At 46.3% G+C, this 24,046-nt stretch overlaps 1 protein-coding gene across 1 annotated transcript in view; it reads right to left on the minus strand.

Annotated features, from left to right (window-relative positions):
- The window catches only part of Edaradd (EDAR associated via death domain), a 42,999-nt gene that overhangs the window by 2,809 nt on the left and 16,144 nt on the right, over positions 1 to 24,046 (minus strand). Inside the window, exons 4-5 of the mRNA XM_052157411.1 lie at positions 21,402 to 21,460; positions 4,118 to 4,163 (exon numbers count right to left, since the gene is read on the minus strand). Coding sequence (XP_052013371.1) covers positions 4,118 to 4,163; positions 21,402 to 21,460 — 105 coding nt within the window. The remainder of the gene's footprint in view (positions 1 to 4,117; positions 4,164 to 21,401; positions 21,461 to 24,046) is intronic.

The following is a 24,046-nucleotide window of genomic DNA, read 5'->3' on the forward strand; positions in this document are numbered from 1 at the left end:
TGTGTGCATATGTGCGTGTGTGCATGTGCATGGTTGTGTGTGTACATGCGCGTGCACGTGCGTGGTTGTGCGTGTGCGTGTGTGCATGCGTGTGCGTGGTTGTGCGTGTGTGTGTGTGTGTGTGTGTGCATGGTTGTGCGTGTGCGTGTGCGTGCATGGTTGTGCGTGTGCGTGTACGTGTGGGTGTGGGTGTGTGTGTATGTGTGTGTGTGTTTGTCCAGGGCCAGCTCATGCTTGACTGTAGATCTACTTCCTGCTCATGGCAACTTTTTTAAAAGTTACATTTATTGTTGTTATTGGGACATGGTGTGTGTGTGTGTGTGTGTGTGTGTGTCCTAGTGCGTGTGTGAGAACAGACTGCAGGAGTCAAATTTCTCTTCATTCATCATGTGGGAGCACCTTCCCTACTAAGCCATTTCACTGGCTTCCCCAACAGCTTTTGACATAAAACCTAGCATGTGACAACGCCATTGTGACCTCCCAACCCCTCAGAAGTTCTGGAAGAGAGGGAGCACTGGTTTGCCTGCCCTGTGCGAATGCGCATATTTGAAAGCAAGCATCAGGGAAGTTGGCAGAAAGCTTCCATTCAGAATTTACAGCCTCCTTATCGTTCCTCTGCTCAATCTGTTTTCTCCGCTCGTACAAACTGTCTGAAGTGTGGCCAGCACCCTGGGGGTATGCAGAGAACTGGAGGCAGGTCGAGGAGGAGCGCGCTAGGCTCTAGCCTGGACCTCACCCAAAAAATTGGTTCCTGCCCCAGGAGGGCAGCCTCCCCGCTCCAGTCCTCTCAGCATTGGTTATTAGCAGAAGGTAAGAGCATAACTGGGAGGTGAGGTTAGAGGGAGACAGTTGTCAGGAAGCCACCCACTAAAGCCCTTGGTGGTGCCACGCCGCCTTGCACACAGCTATGAGCAGCAGCAACTGTACAACAACTGTCTTTGGAGTCTGAACTTGGGGTTAAGACCACAGGCCTGGAAAGTTGTGGGGACGTGACCTTTACTATAAGATGACACATTACTATACATGATGTCACTGAGTGGTGGCTATGAGTAAGGAATTTGAATAGAGGCAGGCTGGGGCAATGTCTCAGGTGGTAAATAAAGATTTGCCACTCTTAGCCTGAGAAGGTATCAGTGAGAGCTACAGAGCACGACTTGTCTTAAAAATAAATAATATAGGGGCCCAGGGTATACAGTAGGCATAGACACAGTGGCTAAAGCATTTGCTGAATAAGTATGAGGGTTGACCCCCAGACCCCTGCAATGCTCTGTGATAGCCCAACTGTGACCCCAGCCTCAGAAGGTAGAGACAAGATCCACCAAGCAAGCTGGCTGGGAAGATTAGGGCTTCACTGAGAGACTTGCCTCTGAATAAGATGTAAAAAGCAATACTGGAATCCATACGCCTATTAAAATCACAAGCTATGCCAGCCATGGTGGCACACACCTTTAGTCCCAGCACTTAGAAGCAGAGACAGGTCTCTGTGAGGTCTAGGCCAGCCTGGTCTACATAGGGAGTTCCAGGACAGTCAAGACTAGATAGAAAGACCCTGTTAAGGAATTGAAAAGAAAATCATAAAGTTTAACTAGTGGGTCTGCTTTCTAGGAAATATTTAGCCCCCTTCCATACCTTAAATATTTCTCATATCTCATGCAGTATTATACCTCAAAGGGTAAACTTTGAGATGTCTTTCTAGAGAACATCTAGATGTTCTAGTGGACATCTGTCCTCTTGAGAACAGAGCAAACATTGCCACAAGGGAAGATGAGACCATGACCCAGTGCCTCTTAAGGGACGAGCCCGGGTATACAGGAGGCGTTGGCGAGTGACAGTGACCGGAATGACCAGGAGCTAGCCCTTCCTCCAGTGCCAAATTCTCTCTGGACATTGAAAATGTAGGGGCTGGTGAGTTGGCTCAGCAGTTAAGAGTGTTCACAAACACCTGTAACTCCAGCTGGGGGAGGGGGGTCTCGCCCCCTCATCTGTCTCTTCAGACACTTCCGTTCACACGCACAGAGCCCCACACTGCCACGTGCAGACACGTAATTAAAAATAAATAACACTTTTAGAAAAGAAGTTAAAGATGCCTTATAGGTAGATAGGTGAGGACTCTACATCTCCAGGGAGGAGGCACAAGGACGTGAGTCAGGTCTCCCAACCGCACTTCAGTAGTGGCAGGGAGGATTCACAGCGAGTGAGGACGGGGAAGGCAGCTGCCAGCCACAGGAAGTGCGTAATGCTGGACAACAGGCACAGACTTGGTCTCCAAACACTAAACTGTGGGCCAACTCTAGAGCTACAAAGAGAAGAGATGGCTGAGAAACAGCCAGCCCTCTATAAAAATTCACTTAGATGCCTTAATAACTCTTGTCCTACTGGTCACTTCTAAGCCAGGGGACGGAGATGAGGCTCAGTGGGTAGAGCGCTCACACAGCATGCTTGAAGGCCTGGATGCAGCTCCTAGCACTGCGTAAAACCGGTATACTCCTGTCAACTGCAGCTCTCAGGGTGCAGATAGGAGGAGCAGACCCTCTGGGGCGTGCACAGCTCACAGCTAGCTCAAGGCCGTCTTGGGCCATGTGTGACCCAGAAAGAAAAAGAGGAGAGAGCCTTGTTATGGAGAAGGCTCTCTGCGGTGAGGCAGATCACCTTCTGCAAAGGTGTGTCAGTTTGGATGGTTAGTATGCTAAGCCCCGGTCTCACTCCGTGAACACAGGTAATGGCATTGATCCCAAGGATTAAGGACACCCGTTAAAGCCTGCTCCTACTGCCCAGCACAGCCAATACAGTAGACAGCCGTGGCTGTGGGATAACGGCTCTTGAGAAGCAATTGTTCCTCAGCTTCAGTAGGGATGGAACCCGCGGATCCCCTCCAACTCCTAGAGAAAATCCTCCTCACATCTGGGCCAGCCACCAAGGTCCTATTTTAATCTTTGTGGAATGGCAGTAGGGCATGGAGGTTTTTCATAGTTCCCTTAGGGATTTCAGATATTCAACTGAGACAGAAAACTGTCTCAGGATATAGGAATAGCCATCAACACAAGAAATATGCAGGGTTCTGATGGTGGCCCAAATACGAAACTTGCTGATCTACCCTTCACAGACAAAGAGGGTGAGGGCAGGCCAGAGAAAAGCCTGTCTAAACTTTTCAGGACTAGGGATGCTGCTTGGTAGCAGAGCGCCGGCCTAATACTTGGTGAAGGTCCTGGGTTCCTTTCCCAGCACTGCGCTGGGGTGGGGGGTGGGGAGACCTGGAGGAAGACATACTTTGTTGTGTAATTGGTCAAGTTAGGATGGAAAGTTACTCTGTTCTGCATTCAGGTAATGCAGAACTGTAAACAGTTCTGATAGGCTGTCCACTCCCACAATCCCTTACCCTGTTTTGTATAAAATGGATTATATGGAAATGACAGAATTCAACATCAAAACATGTTCAATAAGTGAACCTCTCAGGCGCTCATAAAGATTAGGATCTGTTCACGAAAAAGATGGGGTTCCAGATGTGTGTTTTCATACCACGCTACACAGAGGTGTCTGCCTCCCCTGCTCTCCCCAGACAACACAACATGGACGTAGGGCACTGAGCAAGCTCTAGGCTCCGGCTGTGTGTGCTTGTGCTACTGTTTAACAAATAAGATTACAGCTGAGGTGGAGAGATAGCTCATTCAGTAAAGCACTTGGATGTGCAAGCACAAGCCTTCAAGGGTTGTCTCCAGAGCCTACATAAAAAGTCAGATGTGGTAGCATATACTTGTGGTCCTAGTCTTGGGAAGGCAAAGAGAGGAGACCTGGCCAGCTACCATAGCCTTAGCAGAAATCTCCAGGTGCTGGTGAGGGTTACCTAAAAAATTAAGGTATCCTCTCTCTCTCTCTCTCTCTCTCTCTCTCTCTCTCTCTCTCTCTCTCTCCTCTCCCTCTCCCTCTCCCTCTCCCTCTCTCTCTCTCTCACACACACACACATACACACAAACACTGTCATCAACATTGATGAAAGCTAACTGCTGATTGTCAAATAGCTATGAATTCACACACACACAACACATTAATGACACACACATTCACTTAATAATTTTAATGTATCACCCCAGCAGCCGCAGATGCAAGGCCAACCCTTTACCTGAAAGGGGATCTCCAGTGCTGTCAGGAAAGTCATTTTCTTCTCCCTACAAAACAAAAAGTGACCTTCATTAAAATCACAAACAAAAAGTGACCTTCATTAAAATCACAGCCACGAGTAAATGACGATATAAATTTTCCTCTTTGGCTAATGTTCCACCAAGTGTGCGGGGCTGGCTGATGCTCAGGGATGGTTCTTCAATGGTGGTGAGGTAAGAGACTCAGCATAGAATGTCGCACATGCCCAGAACACAGCAGCATCGGGAGACTCTGGACGACGGTGAAACAGACCAGGGTCCTAGTCAACATCAGAGAGTGTGCGGCCATGGCGCCTGCTTTCTTTTATCCTTGTAACAAGCTATGTTCTTTGGTCTGTTTCCACATTGCCTTGGATTAGACTTGCCAGTCTAGGCTAAAAGTGTGTGTGTGTGTGAGAGAGAGAGGGGGGGGGAGAGGGAGAGGGAGAGAGAGGGGGGGGAGAGGGAGAGGGAGAGGGAGAGGGAGAGGGAGAGGGAGAGGGAGAGGGAGAGGGAGAGGGAGAGGGAGAGGAGAGAGAGAGAGAGAGAGAGAGAGAGAGAGAGAGATGTTTGTACATGCATATGGAAGCCAGAGGTTAGTGATGGGATATTTCCCACCATCCCTGTATATCTTTCTTATCGTTTGAGACAAGTCTCTTACTAGACTGGCTTGTCTGTGAACTCCAGGAGTCCGGCTCAGTACTCCCCCCCACAGTCAGTGTCAGCGTTACAGATTGTATGTAGGTGGTATGGGTCTGAGCTCAGGTTGTGCTTGTGTGGCAGACACTTGCCGAGGGCTCCCCAGCATCCACTCCAGGCCACCATTCTTTGCCTTGCCTATAGATGTCTTTCTTCTTTTAATTCATTTTTTTATTTTGTGTGTATTTTACATGCATGTATGTCTGTGCACAACATGCATGCCCGGTGCCTTGCAGAGGCCAGAATAGGGCAACGAGTCCCATGGAAATGGGGTGACAGATGGCTATAAGCCACCATGCGGGTTTTGGGAATTGAATCCCAGTTCTCTGCAAGTGCAGCCAGTGCTCTTAATTGCTGAGCTGTCTCTCCAGCCTTCCTACATATTTCTTTTAAATGTTATTACAAAGCAGCTAAAAAACAACTGTGAAAAGGTAGGAGCAAGCCCTGGATGAGAGGAGTGGACTGGGCATCTGTTTCTACTACCAGAGACATGTTGTCTTAAGATCACAGTGGCCACGAGCTCCTTGGAGGGAAGATCATATGTTGTCCACAAAGCTGTCAGGGAGGACCAATCCTAGCATGCTTTGCCTTTGGAAGTGGCATCTTTCTCCAGTTATAATGGTATCACCCAGTATTGCCCCTTGGTCCGTCAGTGGAGTAAATCTGCAGTTAAGGGTTTTGTCAGTCCAAGCAGATACCACCTGTAATGGCTTCTCATGTACATGAAGAGTCACACAGATCTACAGGGCTTTTAATTACTAGGTGTCTGGATTTTGTTTCTAAAGAAGTTATAACTTGGCTAGGCACAGTGGCACATGCTTGTAATAGCAGCACTCAGGAGGCAGAGGCAGGAAGACCACAGGCTTAAGACCAAGGTGGGTTTACAGCAACATATGTTTTAGAAACAACAACAACAAAAAGCACTAACTCCCTGGTGTCACTTTATTCAGTACATTTTAAGCAGTTGTTGTTTTCTCTTCATCTCTAAGAAGCTTTTTTCCTTGTCCCAAACTCAGCAATCCTAGCTCTCTACAGTGTGTGTACATCCACTAACCCTAAGACTTTCTTCCCACCACAAGAGCATTCCTATTCTTATCAGCCAGGCCTTCCGCTAGGAACTGAGCCAGCTCTTGCTCTGGTTTTCTGCTTTCTTGCCTACCCCTGCCTCTTCAGGACTGTAACAAAGCCAGCCTGCTTGGGAGCCATTGGATTTCTACAGTGCCTTTTTTCAGGCTTTTATTAGTTGGGGGGAGGGGCATGGTGGGAAGAGAATATGAAAAAGGAAAGACTGAAGAAAGAAGAAAAATAGTGTTTGTGTATTGAGATGTATATGTGGGTACATGTGTATGTTGTGTGTTTGTGTGTGTGTGTGTGTGTGTAAGAAAAATAAGAAGCCCCCAAAGGGGCCTTACTGTCTCTGTACAGCCTGACACAGTCACAAGGTAAAGCCCTGAGAGCCCCATCCCCCACAAGGCCACACTCACCACCTTGTAGAGACCTGCCCTTTCCTATCTGCAGTTTCCACAGGCCTGAGCAGGCCTGCTCACTCCTACATCAGCACAGTCAATTTTGTTCACGGAATTGGAAGGGTGGGCCGCAGGGACAGAACAGAAATAATGAGTCACAGAGAAAGACAGAAATGTTAAAGGTTTGTAGATTTCATGGTATAAAGGACCCTTCTAAAACAGTGTTTCCCAGAAGTCAAAGCTGTGTTGCCTAGCTCAGTCTATTTGATTTCTCATCATCTAAAGAGTAACAGACCAGTAAGAGTTGGTCAGATTCGCCCTCGGGATGTTGGCAGGGAGCATGATTCAGACTTACTGTGAAATGGATGAGAACCGCAGAGTACTGGGAATGGCCATGTATAGTGGCCAGGTCCCACCACCGTGAGGACAGTCTGGGCTCATAGTGAGTTCCAGGCTGCATAGCAAGTGCCTCAAAGAAGAAAATGAATCAAAAAATAAGCCAGGAGTTTTGTTTCCAGGTCTGATAATTGTGCCACGTTAATGTGAATTTCCTAACAGTGAAATCAGGAAAAGAATTATTTTGTGCTTTATGTATTTTGATCTTGTTGAAACAATGCTTGGCCTTTGTTCCACATTTGTTTATTGGGCTGTTAATGTACAGAAGCTGAATGTAGGAATCTATATTCACAGGTCCAAGGACCTGAACCTTTGACCTGATTATGAGCCCTCAGGGAGACACTGATAGAGTCCCCCCTAGACTGAAAATACCAGAGAGGGCTGGGGATGTAGCTCATTGAGGGAGTGCTTGCCTAGCATGTATGGGCCCTGGATTCAATCCCCAGCATCACAATGAAATGAAATAAAATAATAAAATAAAATAGTCCCAAACTGGGTATGATGGCTCACAGATGTGATCCCTGCACTTGGGAAACTGGAACGGAAGATTTGCTGATTGTAGATATCAGTCTGGGCTATAGTAAGACCTTACCTCAACACACACAAACACAAATTGCATGTGGTGGTGCATACCTCTATAATCCCAGCACTTGGAAGGTAAAGGCGAGAGGATCAGGAGTTCAAAGTCAGCCTGGACTACATGAGAACTTGTCTATGGGGTTGGGGAACAAGGCCAGGAAGCAGAGGTAGGAAGAGCTCGGTTGGCAGAGGGCTTGTCTAGCGCATGTGAAACTCTGGGTTCAATCCCCAGTATCACATAACCCAGAGCATTGCTGCATGCTCGCATGTAGTCCCAGCACTTGAGAGGTGAATGCTAGAGGCCAGCCTGGGCCACACAAGCCAAACACCAAAACCACAAATAACAATATCTCAAGCAAACTATAAATAAGATAAACTAAGTCAGAGATTATTTCCCCGGACACGAAGATGGTGAAGAATGATCCTACTGGAAAGTGGATGCTTGCAGAATATGGCATTTTCTCAGAGCCTACAGCAGCTGACAAGGATGCAGAAAAGCAGGAAATACTTCAGTGTCGCTGAATCGTACACAGAGATGAAAAGCAAGATAGCACGGAGACAGGAAGGGCTCGTGCCCTTGTAGGAGCTGTACTTTATCCTCAGACGTTAGGGCTGGCTACAGGACCTCACTGGAAGGAGGACATGGCCAGACAGTGGTAAATTTGCAGGGGGAAAAACTGCTTGGTTGCAGGTACAGGACACATGGAAGGCAGGGGCTAAGTCTTGGATACAGACCCTCTCCATCTGGGAGGGGATGGGGAACAAGAGGACTCGAGGTGAAGAAGTCACTAGGAGAAGAGCAAAGGTGATGAGGAGAGGGCAGAGCAGGCTCTGAAGAGGTTCTGGACAAGGAAGAATGGCAGGTCTGTACAACAGCCCCAAGACGCTGACAGCATCGAGAAAGACTGGTTCCTAGAAGAGACCACAGCAAGCAATAGAAGTAGGTATGCTGAGCAGATTCTGGGAGGAAGATTAAGGAGCCAGCTGGGAGGGCCCGGCCTCCAGCATCACCCAAATACCCACGCTGTCCTGGCAGGTCGGAGGGAAGCAGAGGCAGGGTCAGAAAGAAGGGAGTGACCCTCCTGAGCTGTAGGAAAACCACCAGGTCTGAGGATCAGGCGAGGGTAAGGTCTGGTGAGAGGCCTTATGGCAGTGGAAGTGGGTGGGTGGTGCTGCCACACTCATGAAGCCTCAGCTGACGTATTACTTCCTCTTGGGGGCTTTCTCCAAATGCCCCATGTGGGTTCTGTGACCTGGGTCCTCCCACTGCATCCTGCAGCATCACCCACGGTGCCTGAGGCTTTGGGATTGGAATCTGTCTTCTCTAGTACACTACACTCTGTGTGGCAAGGGCACTGTGTGCTGTGCAGTGTGTGTGGTGGGGAGAAGGTGTCACTGAGGTTTGGGACATCTGTGGATAAAGGGACAGAAGTGTGGAGGGAACTGTGGACAGAGAATGGAGCCCACGTTTTCCAGACCATTCCACAGGTTGTCCATCCACACAAGGCTCCTTACTTCTCCATTCCTTCCTGCTCGGAGGCCTCAGACATTACGCTCACGTTGGGTCTAGCCTCCATTCCTATCCTCTTAGTCACTGCTAAGCACCCGAGTGCTACATTTTCTCTTGAGGGAGGGGGTTCTGTTTGCTGTTGTCGTCTTCAGAAAGGGTTTCATGGGGCAGTGCACGCTGGTCTCAAATATGAGGTCCTCTTGTCTCAGGTGAATCACTGCCACAGAAAGCAGTCTTGGGAGCATGGCAACCATTACTTCCTTTGTGAGTGTGGCTGTGACTACTTCTAAGTGACCTTCGAGGTCTATTCATCTTCCCATAGAGGGAGGCTGTAGGACGGTCACCCAAGATTCAGCCGTTCTAGCCACACACCTTTGGCAGCTGTATGTAATTCTGCTCCAGGACATGCTAGATCATGCGGGGTATGGAAGCTTAACTGAGGGGACTCCATCTATGTAGCTATGAGGGTGTTGCCATTCATGTTGGGGTGAGACTTTTCGGTGATCAGAAGCCCTGGGGTCACCCACATGCCTGCAAGCCACCCCTCATCCATGCTCCCACAAGGAGGTCCGATCACCTCTTGAATAGAATCGTGGCTTTGGTTCCCTGTATGGGGTTATCAGATGTTTGTTTATGAACCCAGGATGAGTTCACACAACAGCCTTCATTCCCAGTTGTATGCTGATTTTGTCTGATAACTGAGGGCCCCTGGCCAATCCCTAGAGTCTCCCAAACTCCAACCCATCTTGCTCTACACTGCTAAACCTCACACATTCATGTCATCTGATCTCACTGCTTCCTGCTCATCCTAAGGTCCTCCTCTCTGATGGTTAATGCTGTCAATTTGACAGAATCGAGATCACCCTTGAGGCAAGTCTCTGCGCATGCCTGTAAGGGATTTGTTATGGGTCTTGATTATGTTATTTAAAATGGGAAAACTCACCATAAATGTGGGCAGGACCTTCCACCTGGGGTCCAGTTAGAAGGAAGGTTAAGGGAACCACATTTGCTTTTGGCCTGCTGGCTTCTTGCCTTGTTAGCAAGTTCATCTATTGTGTTGTTGCTGCAACTGTGTCTGCTCCTCTGTTGCCATCTTCCCTGAGGTGGGTGAAACAGCTTCTTTCAACATAAGGCTCTGGGCCTCTCCAGGAACCCTGAAGTGGCAGATTGGGACTGCTGAGGCCTCCAGATATTGCTGGACTACCCAGACCACACCTGCAAGCCAGTCTAATAAATCCTTCTTTGCTGTGTACTCACTCTGTCAGTTATGTTCCTCCAGAGAATCCTACCGAATACACCTGCTGTCTATCCTGAGTTTTGTCAGGTCCTGATGCAGGTCCCTACTCTGTCCCCTTACTTCACAAGGTACAGGCTGAGCCAGTGGACTCCTCCCATCCTCAGGGGTCTCTGCACTGGCCTTAAGCCATCATCTTCTTCACTCCTGTGTCTAGAGAGATGGATTTTGTGCACGCTTCTGTCACAGCTCCATTTACTCATTCTCGTATCTCTAATGCTGAGTACAAAGGCTGTGTTCAAAATAGGCTTAGCTCAAGGTTAAGGATGCAACTCAGTTGGCAGACTGCTTGCCTCAGCCCAGGGTTTGGTCCCCACGTGCTGCATGAAATGGGCATTAGTACCACATGTCTGTAAGCTTAGCCTCAGGAACTGGAAGAAGGAGGTAAGAGGCACTTGTGTGGAAGAGATCTTCAGCAGAGTAGAAAGGTCAAGGGTGGATGCCGCCCAATAAAGCATGAAAGAGGAAAGAAGGAAGGCCAAGAAAGGAGCCCAGCTGGGTCCAGACAGCTAGAAAGACAAAAGGGATGCATTCTGTAGAAGTATTAAGTAAATGCATTTACAAATTAAATAATATAAACCTAGTTTCATCTGTATGCTAGCGGAGGTTCAGTTTTACTAATGCCGTTTACTAAATGCACTACCTGCCCCCTGTGTCTCCTTGCCTCCTCTGTCAGGATTTACATGGCATAGCTTTGTTGGTTCGCTGCCTGATCCTCTATTCTGTCCCGCTGATCTGTCTGTTCTCAGCCTGGTTCCAGGCTGGCTTTGTCACTTTGGCTTTACAGTATAACTTGAAGTCAGGTGCTGTGATGTCTCCTGTTGTATTCTTACTTTTTGGGATTTCTGTGGGTATCTGTAGTCTTTATGATTCCATGTTAATTCTTGAATTTTTTTTCTATGTCTGTGAAATGTGACATCATAACTTGGTAGGTGTGCATTAAATTTGTAGGTTAATTTTGGTAGTAGAGTCATTTTCACAATATTAATTTTGCCAGTCTATAAGCATGGAAGGTCTTTCCAACCTCTAGTTTCTTGATTTCCTTTTTCCGCGTTAAGAAATTTTCATTGTACAGGCCTTTTTTTTTTTTTTTTTTAGCTAGGTGTGTGTTCCTAGGAACATTTTAAAAAAATGTATATTTGGTGTTTGGCCTACATGTATTTTGGATCCTCTGAAACTGAAATTACAGATAGCTGTGAGCTGCCATGTGGGTGCTGGGACTTGAACCCAGGTCCTCTGGATGAGCAGCCAGTACTCTTAACCACTGAGCCATGTCTCCAGCCCTGCTAGGTACTTTTTAAAAAAGCTGCCTTGAAAGGAATATATTTTCCTAATTTCTTTCTCTGTGATATATTGTTGGTATATATGAAAGAAATATTGCTTTTATATGTTATATTGATTTTATATCTTGCAACTTTACTGTGTTTATTAGGTGTAGGAGCTTTCTAGTAGACATTGTAGGGCCATTCAAGTAATGCCATGCCATCTGTAAATAGGGATAATTTGACTTCTTTGTCTCACATTTTTATTCCCTTTATGCCTTTCTCCTGTATAACTGCTAAGACCTCAAACACTCAGTTAAATAAAGGCGAGGAGAGGGGATGTCTTGGTCCTGATTTTAAAGGAAATGCTTTCAGTTTGTTTCCATTTAACACAATGTTGGCTGTTCATATAAACATCAACAACTCAGGAGTCTTGTGTTAAAAACCAGGAGAGAAGAAAGACAACATGAAAGTGGGCGTGGATTCAAGCGAGGCTGGGTGCAGGGATGTCTTCGCTAAGGACAAAAATCTACAGAAGAACAAAAAATCAAAAGAAACACGACAGCCATTGCTCAGATGAGAACAAATCTGCAGGTCTGTGTACTCTTTAGCTCTTTCTACTCTCCTGGTTTTCTATGCGATGACATAAGCCTGCCGCAGCTGGAGTTGAAGTGTGGGTCAAAACCCTTAGCTGTTGCTGGGACCGAGAGGCCAGGGTGCCAAGTGTAATTCCAAACTCACACTATAGATGCAGAGATGAAAGCTCACGGGTTTTCCCTTTGTGTATGGAGTAGAGTTGGTTATTGTTCAGGAATATCACAGAACACTTCACAGGCGATTACAGTTGGTGCATGCAAACACAGGTAGACCACAGGACATGGATATTAAAGAGGGGTGGCGATGTCTCTTTAGATCTATTTCATTCACAAGCTCCAGGCTTGTAATACCAGCAATGTTGGTAACATGCTGGTAACAGACTTGTCAGCCGTGTAGTGAAGTGCATAACATCACACACTGGTTGCTTTGTGATTTTCCTGAGCTGCATGATAGTGTGTGAGGCCAAGAAAGACCACTTTATTCACAAGTTAACATGTAAAAAAGTTTACATTTGGATGACTTTTCTAATGTATTTTAAATATTTTATTGATTGTTTAAAATATTTCTTATATTACAAAATATTTTATTATCCTTTAAAAATAATTTTGGATTTATTTTAAACTTCATTTACATGGATGTGTATGTGTGTACACTTGAGAGCAGTGCTCTTGGAGGCCAGAGGCATCAGATCCCCCGACCTTGAGTGTTAGGCAGTTGTGAAATACCCAAAATGGGTGCTGGAAGTCGAGCGTGGGTCATCTGCAAGAGTAATACACACTTTAACTACCGAGTGATCTCTCCAGCTGTCCTTTTGGTGTGTGTGTGTGTGTGTGTGTGTGTCCACATGTGGGTATGTACAGGTACCTCAGGAGGCCAGAAGAGGCCATTGGATCCTTGGAGTTGGAGTTACAGGTGGCTATGACCTGCCCAACATGTGTGCTAGGAATCTAAACTCTGGACTCTGCAGGAGCAGCAAGTGCTCTTAATGTCTGAGCCATCCCCCCTGCTGTCCTACAGACAGGGTTGAGGTCTGCAGGCCTGGCATCCCCCCTGCTGTCCTACAGACAGAGTTGAGGTCTGCAGACCTGGTACTTGGCACCCTTACTTCCTGGGCCAATCACAGCCTTGAATTTATTTTAAAGCCAGTTACTGATCCGTCTATCAGTCAGTCAGTCGGTCGGTCTGTCTGACTGCCTGCCTGCCTGCCTGTCTGCCTGTATGTCTGTCTACCTAGCTGCCTGCCTATCTGCCAGCTTGGGCTGGACTTGAAATCCTGATTTTCTGGCTACGTACTGGGGTTACAGGCATGAGCCACCATGCCTGGCTTTCTCTCTCCTTTTTAATAGTTTAACACAGTGTGAATGTACAATTACTTACTCCGTGAGTCCCAGCTAGGAGACATTGTAACTCTTCAGTTCCCGGTGTATTGTGTATGTCTTACACTCTGCCTTCTCTGGGGTCCTGCCCTTAAAGCAAGCTTGCTCACTCAATGAACAGTAGGCACAGCCGGACAATTTTCTATAAAATTACATTTCCACTGTCCACAGTATCAGTATATGAGGGGATTTTTACTAGACACCTAGACCAACTGAATCCCAACCCAAATGTGTTGTGACAGTCAACAGAGCACTGAAGTGACGAGAAGCTTTGACATCAATCAATTAGAAAATCATCCAACTTCATTATTAAGGAAAACTTTGGACTATCATAGGAAAACACTAAGTTCTAGACACAGTTAACTTACCCTTGCCTTTCCACGAATATACATGTATATGTATATATGTGTGTATATAGGTGTATATGCACGCATATATATGTTATATATACACACTGTGGTGGTTTGAATAAGTGGCCCCCATAGGTCCATAGGGAGTGACACTATTGGAGGTGTGGCTTTGTTGGGGTGGGTGAGGCTTTGTTGGAGGAAGTGTGTCACTTTGAAGTTTTAGAAGGTCAAGCCAGGCCCAGTGGCTCACACTGTCTCTTCCTGCTGCCCGTGGATCCAGATGTAGAACTCTCAGCTCCTTCTCCTGCACCATGTCTGCCTGCACGCTGCCATGCTTCCTACCATGATGATAATGGACTGAACCTCTGATCTGTAAGCCAGCCCTAATTAACTGTATTCTTTTATAAGAGTTGCCGTAGTCATGGTGTCTCTTCATAGCAATAGAAACCCTAAGACATATCTATCTCTATCTCTATCTCTATCTCTATCTCTATCTCTATCTCTATCTCTATCTCTATCTCTATCTCTATCTCTATCTCTATCTATAGATAGATATATTTTTTAGTACAAAGGGTTGAACCTAGGGCTTCATGCATGCTAAGTAAGTGCTCTACCAGTGAGAAATATCCTGAGTTCTGTCCTTTTTTAAAAATTTTGAGGAAGGAACTCAGCAAGTTGCCTAGGCTGGCTTTGAACTCATCCTGTAGCCCAGGCCAACCTCTAACCTTTGATCCTCCTGTACTAGCCTCCCAAGTAGCTAGGGTTACAGGCTCTAACAAGGCCTGGCTTAACCACAAATATTTGATCTTGATTTGGTCCAAAAAATAGTAATAAGTCAAAGCCGTTGGCCTTAATAAGCCACATCAAGTCAGAATATTACAATTTTCTTTTAGATGTTTATTTCTGTGAAGTTTCATTATAGAAACAAGCACCCCTGCTCTGAGACAGCGAGCGGTGCTGGGAATTGTGGGTTCATGGTGGCACCAAGGGGAGTCAAGGGTGCCATTCCGTTATTCTCAGGCATCAATAGGGACAGGGAGCCTCCGAATTGACAAGGCAGGTCCCCTGAACTATCACAATGCCTGACCAGGGCATTCACGTGGCTCAGCATCAGGCCCTGAAGGGCTGTTGGCCTGCAAATGACAAGAACCTATTTCTACAGTTACGGGCAAGTCCAGAGGGGCAAACACGGGAGGTGTGGGGAGTGTCTGAAAGCAAGGGGCTGCAGAGAGAGACAACGCTGGGGCAGAAAGAAAAACCGCAGAGCATTAACTGCAGGATTTCTTCCCAGTAAGGCCACAACCCAGGACCAGGCCACCCCGTGGGCAGTACATAGGCCATTGCAGGGTCAGGGTCTGGGATACACTGTACTCTAGAAAGAGTAAGCTGATATTTTCTAAGGAAGTTAGACACCAGTGGGAGATAGAATCAGATGGTCTTTGTATTAGGACAGAATTATCTTGCTTATCAAAAGATGGAAAGAGAAATTCTATTATTCACATTTTGTGGTTTTGGGCTTTTTAACATAGATTATTTTATTGTTTTTTATATGTATGCGTGTCTATGAATACATGCCACATGTGCATGCTCACAGAAACTAGAAGAGGTCATAAGATCTGCTGTGCAATTGGAGTTACAGATGGTTATGAGGCACTGTATGGGTGCTGCGAATCAAGACCTCTGTGAGAGGACACAATGCTCCTAACCACTGAGCCATCTCCCCAGCCTCTATGTAGCTAAGGATGATCTTGGACTAATTTTCCTTTCTTTACCTCCCAAGTGTTAAGATTCCAGGTGTGAACCATTTTACCAGGCTTGAGTATTTTTATTTATTTAATTAATTTTTTAAAGTTTAAAAAAATTCTATCAGTCTGTGTGTATCTGTCTGTCTGTGTCCGTGTGTATACAAATGTCATGAGAGTGGATGTCAGAGGACAGTGTCTGGATTCTCTCCTGCCTGCTGAGCCATCTGCCATCCAGATTAAGTATTTTTAACACCAGGCATAGGTTCAAAGGTAGCACTTCAATCTGACATGAGATGCTTGTCAACTATGAGCAACTGAGGTAGAAAGATGGTGAGGCTCCGTAGTGCTTAGCAGGTGATTTCTAACCCCTTGAAATTCTTTGACTCTTCCAAGATGCCCAAACAACTGTGTCTGAAGAGATCTTTTTGGCCCAGTTTAAGGCGATGTGTGGATTTTGTGGACTGGCAGGCAACAGAACGCATCTCTTATTAGAGTTAGAAATATCGTGTATGTCATCTAAGGAGACCTGCACTCTTACCTGGTAGCACTGGTTCCTCGTCCTATAAACTCCACGCTAGGGATAAAGTAAGCAATTACCAAATAAACCAGAGCTGTCTGGTGTCTCCCTCAGAGAAAAAGAAGCTCAAGGACCCGCCAATCCGTGAAACAGATCTTGTTGGAGCTTGAAAGGATTGCTGCGTGTCCAGGATCGCAGGCAGGGGCCTGCCAGGCTGACTAACGGCAGACAGCATCTGCAGCCCGGCTGGTCCCTGCTCTGCCCTGTTATTACAATGCACTTAATGGCTTCAGATCTACATATCTCCTTGGCTCTGCCAAAGCGATGCTGCTGCTGGCTAGAGTTCTACCCAGTGCCTCGCAATCTAGTGCGCAGAAAGGAACAACCCCGTGTAAGGCTCTGAGTCTCAAGTGTAGCCTCCAGACTCGTGTTTAAACACTTGGCTCCTAGGTGCTGGGAACCAAGTTTGAGGGGCCGTGAAACCTCTGGGGTGTAAGGCCCAACTTGGACGACTTAGCTTACTAGCACAGGCCTCTGTACACTGTCACCCATCTCAGCTGCTAGCTTCTTGCTTTCTGATCTACCATGATGTGAAGAGCTGCCCTCATACACTCCCACCACCAGGACGTCCATCAAGTCTTCACAGACTGTATCTCTGAAACTGTGTGACAAAACAAATTCATTCTCTGTTAAGATGTTTCTGTTAGATTTTTGGTCACAACAAGAAAGGAAAGTAGTACACCCTATATTTACCAGGTCAATCCCAGAGGCACACACATGGGGCTGTTCTTTAAGCCCAAGTGCCCTTCAGAGAAGGGGGAGTGGCTTACGGGTTCTCTAGGTTTATGCGGATGGCACACCAACTGCTACCAACTGAGAAATGCCAGGCGGCTTCAGGCCGTGTGGGAATGGCAAAGCCAAGTAGGATGAGCCGTCTCTAAAGAGCTTGGGTCAACCACAGGCCATTATCAACTCTTTAGGTCAAATTTACAACAGGTGATGCTACTTTGTACATGTATATGAGTCTAAAATAATGTATGATTGAAGCAAAATTAGATTGTCATTTACTAGAAATTATTCACTACATAGATATCAGTGGAATAATTTCAAAGTTAGTCCATTTTTCTATTCTATTATACTCTATTTTTGTCATTAGTAGAAAAGCTGTTAAAGATTTAATAAATCCATATGGCCTTCAACCCAGGTTCATCCTGTAGAGTTTGCAAGACATACTGAACTATATAGCCAAGACTGTAAGAAGTCAGGCCACACACAGTACAGAGGAGGTGTCTAAAGAGGCTCCTTCAGTGTGTGGTGTCTGCCATTTGTAAACAGTCAGAAACTGCAATGATTGACACAGGCTGTCAGTTCTCCCCAAGGTGGTCTGCAGAGTCAGTTCAATCCAATTCAAAGCCATCAAAAGTTATTTCTGAATATGGATAAGTTGATTTAGAAAGTGTATTTCTTCCCATTCAGAATAATCAATTGGAAGAAAGAAGTTGGATGTGATTGCCTAACTTTAAAACACACTATCGAGCTACAGTTATCAAGACAGTATGGTATTTCTAGGAATCTAGTCTGAGATCAGACTTCAACATCGTAGTCTTATAAAACCAGTAATGAAACCTGCGAGACTCTGATTATTGGTCAGAAAAAGAGGATTTGAATACTGTCTCTGGACTTGGGTAGAGACTTGACATTCTCTACAGTCAAGAGGATTATAGAATATATCCCCCAACCTAGCAAAAAAGACAGGGTCTCGAGTACTTCAGGGTATCCTCAAACTCACTTTGCAGAATGACCTTGAGCTTCCGGGTCCTCCTACCTCCCTCTCCCAGGGGCAGAGGTTATAGGTATGTGCCACCATGCTGGTTTTCCTGTGGTTCTGGGATGGGCCCAGGGGTGTTCACATGGCAGGCAAGTGCTCTACCAGTGTAATCCCAGCCACAGTCCAAGGCCATTGTCGTTCTGGAGGCTTTCAGGTACAGAACAAATAGGCACTGCTGTCCTTCCCCTTATGGAAAAGAGGAGGTGATTTGAACACAGGTGATTTTAAAGTAGAAAAAGAAAGATAGGGGTGGGAGGTATGGGGGGATGGGGAGAAGGAAGGAGGATCAATGAAAACAAATTATATTTCAAAATGCCTTCCCAATCCTGTTATTTTGTAGGATTCATTAATCAAAAGAAACAAAATAGTGATTCAAATGGCCTGCCAAACACCCAGGTAGGTAAATGCCCTCTAGGAAAGCTTCTAGAGGCTTTTAGATAAGAGCATAAAGTTTACATCCGCATGTAGGTTGGCACAGTGGTGACCTGACTTGCGGTCACTCGTAAGAGCATTTCCCCATTCAGTGGTGCCTGCGGCCGTTGTTCCTTTATACCCTTAAGCACAGTTAAGCCCACTCCATTCTATAGTCAACCCTACCTATCTACACTATGTTCTGTGGGTCTCAGATAAACAGTTTCAATGGATATCACGAGGTGTGGGGAACTGTAAGGAGGGGGCAAAAGAGATCTCAGTGACAGTCCTGACAAGGTACTCAGGAAGAGAGTGCCGTGACAGAAATACACGCATGTAAACATGGTCAGCTGACAAGTGAGGATGTGAAACATAGACCTTCTGTGGTGCACAAACCTGGAACAGATTACAGACCACAAGGTAAAATGCACAACTGTAAAACTTAGAAGAAAATCTGTACAATCGAGGTGTACTGACGGCTTTTTCTGTGCAACTCTAAAAGTGCAGTGCATAGAAGAAAGACCTGACAGATCGGATTCATTAAACACACTGTTTGCTCAATGTCTGTAAAAGACCCTCTCAAGAAAGGGGGAGGGGCAGAAGACCACCTGTACACCAGTGAGAATATCTGCAAAAGATGCTTTGAATAATGAACTATCTAAAATATTCCGAGAACCCATAAAACCCAACAATAAGGACACAAAGAACCAATATAAAAACAGCCTAACTAGGGCTCGAGAAATGGATCAACAGCTCAGAACTGTAACTTCAGTTTCGGGGAATTCTAAGTTATTTTCTGGCCTCTGCAGGGACCAGGCATGCTTGTGGTATATTTACACCCTTGTAGGCAAAACACATATAAAATACAAAACACAAACATCAGTATAGTCTTTAAAATACAATCAAAATCCAAAACAGTCTGTATAAAATAAAATATACAGACAAAGAATTCGCATATTAATGACTCCACCCACATCACCAGTCCTCACAGTCAGGCACATGCTGAGAGCACCAGTGCTGGACTGTATTGGATTCTGGTGAGAACTCAGAACAAAGCTGTCAGTCTAGACGTCACACTGTGGCTTCTTACAAAAGAGAACTTTCTCACCCCGTGAACCAGCAAGCACCCTCCTTACACCCAAACCGTCACACAGGGGCTTTGAGCCAATCTTTCCTAAGTGGCAGAATTTTGAGGCAACTACTGTGAGACATGAGACCCTCACTCTGACATGACAGATTTGAAAGACTAAAAGACAGTGAAAGTAGTTTTTATTCTGCAAGTTCTGTAGAAACCGACATCGGCCTAGAGAAAAGACGAGAGCAGCGGCCGGCAGCACGGACTCGGGGCAGAGCAGCAGTGTCTGAAGACTCGACAGGCTCATGTTTGTCTCACAGCCTGGAGAGCTACAGTCTCAGTACTCATTTAGCATCCCCACCCCAACGTCCCATCCTATTGGTTCTGGATGCAAAGGGTTATCTAATCTATATACCGAGGGTTGAAATCCTTTCCTTTTTTGATTATGGTACAGCCATGGACCAGGATCCCTATTACTTTTCAACCCAGGATAAGCTGTCATCATCTAGACAAGCCGGTACCCGTGGCCAGCTAGAAGAAACAAGGGCCTAGTGCCGCCTACATATCTGTGATTCTTTGACAAACTCTAAACACATCCCATACTTAAAATGGAGCAAAATGGCTTACTTCTTGCAACCATGATATCCTTTAGTAGGTAAATAGATAATTACCAGTATATCCAGATACTGGAATATTACACAGCACACACACATACAACACACACACACACACACACACAAGAAAGCAATGAAATATGAACCATCAAGAGGCAGAGTCGTTTAAAAGCATATTACTAAGGGCGGAAGTTTTACGGTATAATCTCAACTCTAACATTCCGGGGAAAACAAGCTATAGAAATGACAAAAAGGTCAGAGATTGCCAGGGGAGAGCAACTGAGCACAAAGGACTTTTAGCTGAGTGCAGCTGCCCTGTGCGAGTTTGTCAATGGCAGGCACATGGCGTTAGCGACTTGGTCAAAGCCACAGAACACACACCACCCAGAATGAACTTAGTGAGCACACTGGTCTGCAGTATGAGTACACGGGCAGTGACTGTTGTGTCAGTGTGGGTACTCGGGCAGTAGCGACTGCCACCGTGGCAGAGGATGCTGGGAGTGTGGGAGGCTATGTATGTGGGCGAGGTGTTAGGTGGGAAATCTCTGTGCTTCCAACTCCATTCTCCTGTGAACCTAAAACTGTTCTGGTAAATAAAGATTCAATTCTAGAAAAATAATTGATTGTGGGTTGTTATTTCCCTGAATGGAAAAAAAAGCCAGAGTTAGCTAGTCCACCAATTAGACCCTTTGTTCTCAAAGCGTGGGAGGCCTTAAAGTCTCCAATACCCGCTAATACTTCCTTCTTCCACTCCCAAGAGAAGCGACTTTCCTGTTTGTCAGTCCAACCTCCAACACACTTCAGTCCACCTTAACTCAACTTTCAATCCCTTGTCCGACAGCGCCTTTGCTAGCTCTTCCTTAAAATGAGGGAAGTGTTGTTTTTAAAGCATCGCCAAATGAAACTTGCTAGGGCTCAGCTTGGGGTGTGGAGACACAGGCATGAGCCAGCCTGTCTTAAATGTGTGCACCCTGACACACACAATGCTGTAACTGCAGCTTAAGACCCTCACTGAGAGCAGGCTTGCTAGTGAGCAGGAAGAGCACGAGCAGATGTGAACCCCGGAGGACCAGGCACTCTCTACCTCGTTTTCCGAGACACACACCTGAGCTTTGACACTCAGGGGCCTGTCCCTTTCCCTGCCATCTCCCTCCGTCCTGTACATCAAAGGCCTCTCACTTGCTCTCGAGCTTTACAATTCCACTGGTCCTGGGACCCGCTGTCCCTGCCTCCCTATCACTGGGGTTTGCAATCCCACCATGCCCACCAGCGTTCACATGGGTGCTGGGGATGGACTCTAGTCCATGCCTGTGAAGCACTTTACCCAAGAAGCCGCTGCCCCAGATCACTTTTTGTTTTTTTAAGAGGGGTCTCTCATAGCATGGTTTGCTCTTCAGGCCAGAATGCTTTGTCTCTATGCTCTGAATGCCGGGATCACAGTCGTGCCCTGGTACACCCATTCTTGGTTTTATTTTTAATGCTGTCTCGGGTCATTCTCATAGAAGTACTAGATATTTACAGTTTAGCCAATAGTTAAAATGATTCTTACCTGGTGTTGATCATCAGAATCTGGTGGGCAGCTGGAAGTGACTGCATCACACTCCTTAGCTGGGGTGGGGAGTGAGAGGGGGAGGGAAAGAACAACATATAGCTTGGTAAAGGATGTACGTACTCCAAGACCTAAAATTGAAACTCAGTAGTAAGAGCTGCCTGGACGTTGGTAAAATTGGGAACACAGACACGTTCAGGTCCCAATTCTTCTCCATCCAGCTACGTGGGACGTGGAGCGGGCATGACTCTGTTGGTTTTGGAGAGGGAGGATTCTAGTCACTACCAGCACAAAGAATTATTCAAACAAGGCAATAGCCTTTACAGGGAGCTGGGGACACCCCAGCCTGGAGATTCCACAGAACCTGCCTCTCACAGCCCATACTCCAAGTGTCCCATGTTCCTAAGTGCAATCTGGTGTGGCTCTGTACACTGTGAGGTCCTTGTTCCCCGTGCTATAGACATATGAGACGCTTTACTGCACCCCACTTCTTCTGTCCAGCCAGGGACCATGTGTTTGGCCAGCTCTGTCAGGTTAGGGTAGTAACCTACCTTCATCAACAGGGTAGAGAGAAGACAGTCAAAACTACGTCCTGATCAGTAGAATAGACCAGGCCATGACCAAGGACATTTGCTAAGAATATATTATCCACTGTTAGCTAAGTAACTTCACTGGTGACAGCTGCCTGAAGTGAACTTGGCTTATGTGGGGCAATGAGGCTATCTCTTGTCCCAGGGTGAAAACTGTTGTTGAGTGGCTAGAGAGGAGGCCTGGCAGGTTAGTCTCTGGATACCCACCTGTTACAGGAGTCAGAGAATAGTACCCTGGCTGACCACTGCTTGGGGTCTACAGACCCATGGGATCCTCTGGTTTGGCCACGTGAGCCATCTGTATATGGGTCTGCTCTAGATGTGATCTGTGAGCATACAGCAGCGTCACAGATGACGCTCACAGAAGGGAAGGCAATCTCAAGCCAGGGAGAACCCCATTTGGCACCTTGGCCAATGTGATTCAGTGAAAGGTAATGACCTGCCTATCCCTTCATGGCTGTTTCCCTCACCACAGTCTATCGTTCCCTTGACCTCTGAGGGCATTGAAGTGGGCAGACAAGGCAGGCTGAGGACCCTGCACTGACCCAAAAAGCATTGGCTACCAAAGCTCTCCCAACCAGTCCACCTGCCCTTGGTTCAGCATTGTGGCTTCCCATACCCAAAGAGCAAGTCTTACCCTCGGGGAGTTGGACGGCCCCATCCAAGCTACAAACAAAAGCACTCAACAGGATGGAGGCCAGACCCGAGGAGAGCCATGACTAGTCCCTGGAGGAAGGACCATCAAGGGTTTGTTTAATTTGAGTGTTCCTTGCAGCAGTTACATGCGGGTGATGCTGAGGTTATAAAATGAACATTCCAGAGGCTGGGAGAAAGCAGTAGTGTGGCTGCCTGGCATGCACAAGGGTCTCCAGCATCACAATAAAAAAATTAAATCAAGGGTGTATGCCGGGAGCTTTAGCAAAGTTCAAATTCCCTGGGCAAGGGATATAATCTCAGAATTAAAGTACTAGTCTAGCATGCACGCATGCTCAAATTCATAAAAAAAAAAATTAACAGACTCACTCTACCTCACTTTTCTTTGCATTTTACATTTTAAAAAAGATTTTATTTAATGTGTGTGTGTGTGTGTGCGTGCGTGTGTGTGTGTGTGTGTGTGTGTGTGTGTGTGTGTGTGTAAATGGGTGTCCTCAGAGACCAGAAGGGGGTGTCAGATCCCCTGAAGCTGAAGATACAGACCGTTGTTAGCCAGGTCCTCTGGAATGGCAGCTCTAAACTACTGAGCGAGGCATCAGCCCCAGCATCTTAAATTTACTATGACATTTTTTGAACAGTAAAACAGAGGCACTCCAAAGAAAATAATCAGGTTTTCGTTTGTTTGTTTTTTGGGACTGGGGGCTGAACTAAGTAAGGTCCTCATATACACTTAGCAAATGCTCTACCACTGAGCTTGTCTCTAGGTCCCTCTGCCTGCTCTGCTTTGTGATAGCATCTTACTAACTTGCCCACAATACCCTTGACCTCATTCCCTAATCTGGGCAGGCCCCGAACCCTCTATCCTCCTGACTCCACCGAATAACTGGATCCTGAAACTTTAAGCAAAATAAAGCCTTTTATTTTATTATTTATTTGTTTGTTTGTTTGTTTGTTTTGGTCAGGGATTTGGTCTACGCAACAAGAAAAGTAGCTAATCCAGTCCCCATCTCCTGGAAATCAGGCAGAGTCTCTGGAGAAGAGACCCAGCAGAGTACAGAGACCCGCGGGCCCAGAGCCAGAGGGAGCCATGCCTTTGTCCCAGATGAGAAAGCAGGTGTGATAAATCATAGGCTGATCGCTGAAATTACCCTAGATTTCCACATGACTTACAGCTAAACCACAGCATTCGAAAGCACTGGAGCTTGGCCTGCATTAAAGAACAGCTCTAAGGCGCTCACGAATAACGTGGGCCTCTCCTGACAGGATAACAGATGCTAGGAAGCTTGCCTAACCTATTTAAGAAAATGAGTTTGGAGGCCTTTTTCAACTGTAGGGAAATTGTTAAAGCTAATTACCCATGACTCCAGTATTAAGTAAACTAGACACCCCCAACTTAATGGA

The sequence above is a fragment of the Apodemus sylvaticus genome, chromosome 14 (genome assembly GCF_947179515.1).
Source record: "Apodemus sylvaticus chromosome 14, mApoSyl1.1, whole genome shotgun sequence".
NCBI lineage: Eukaryota > Metazoa > Chordata > Mammalia > Rodentia > Muridae > Apodemus > Apodemus sylvaticus.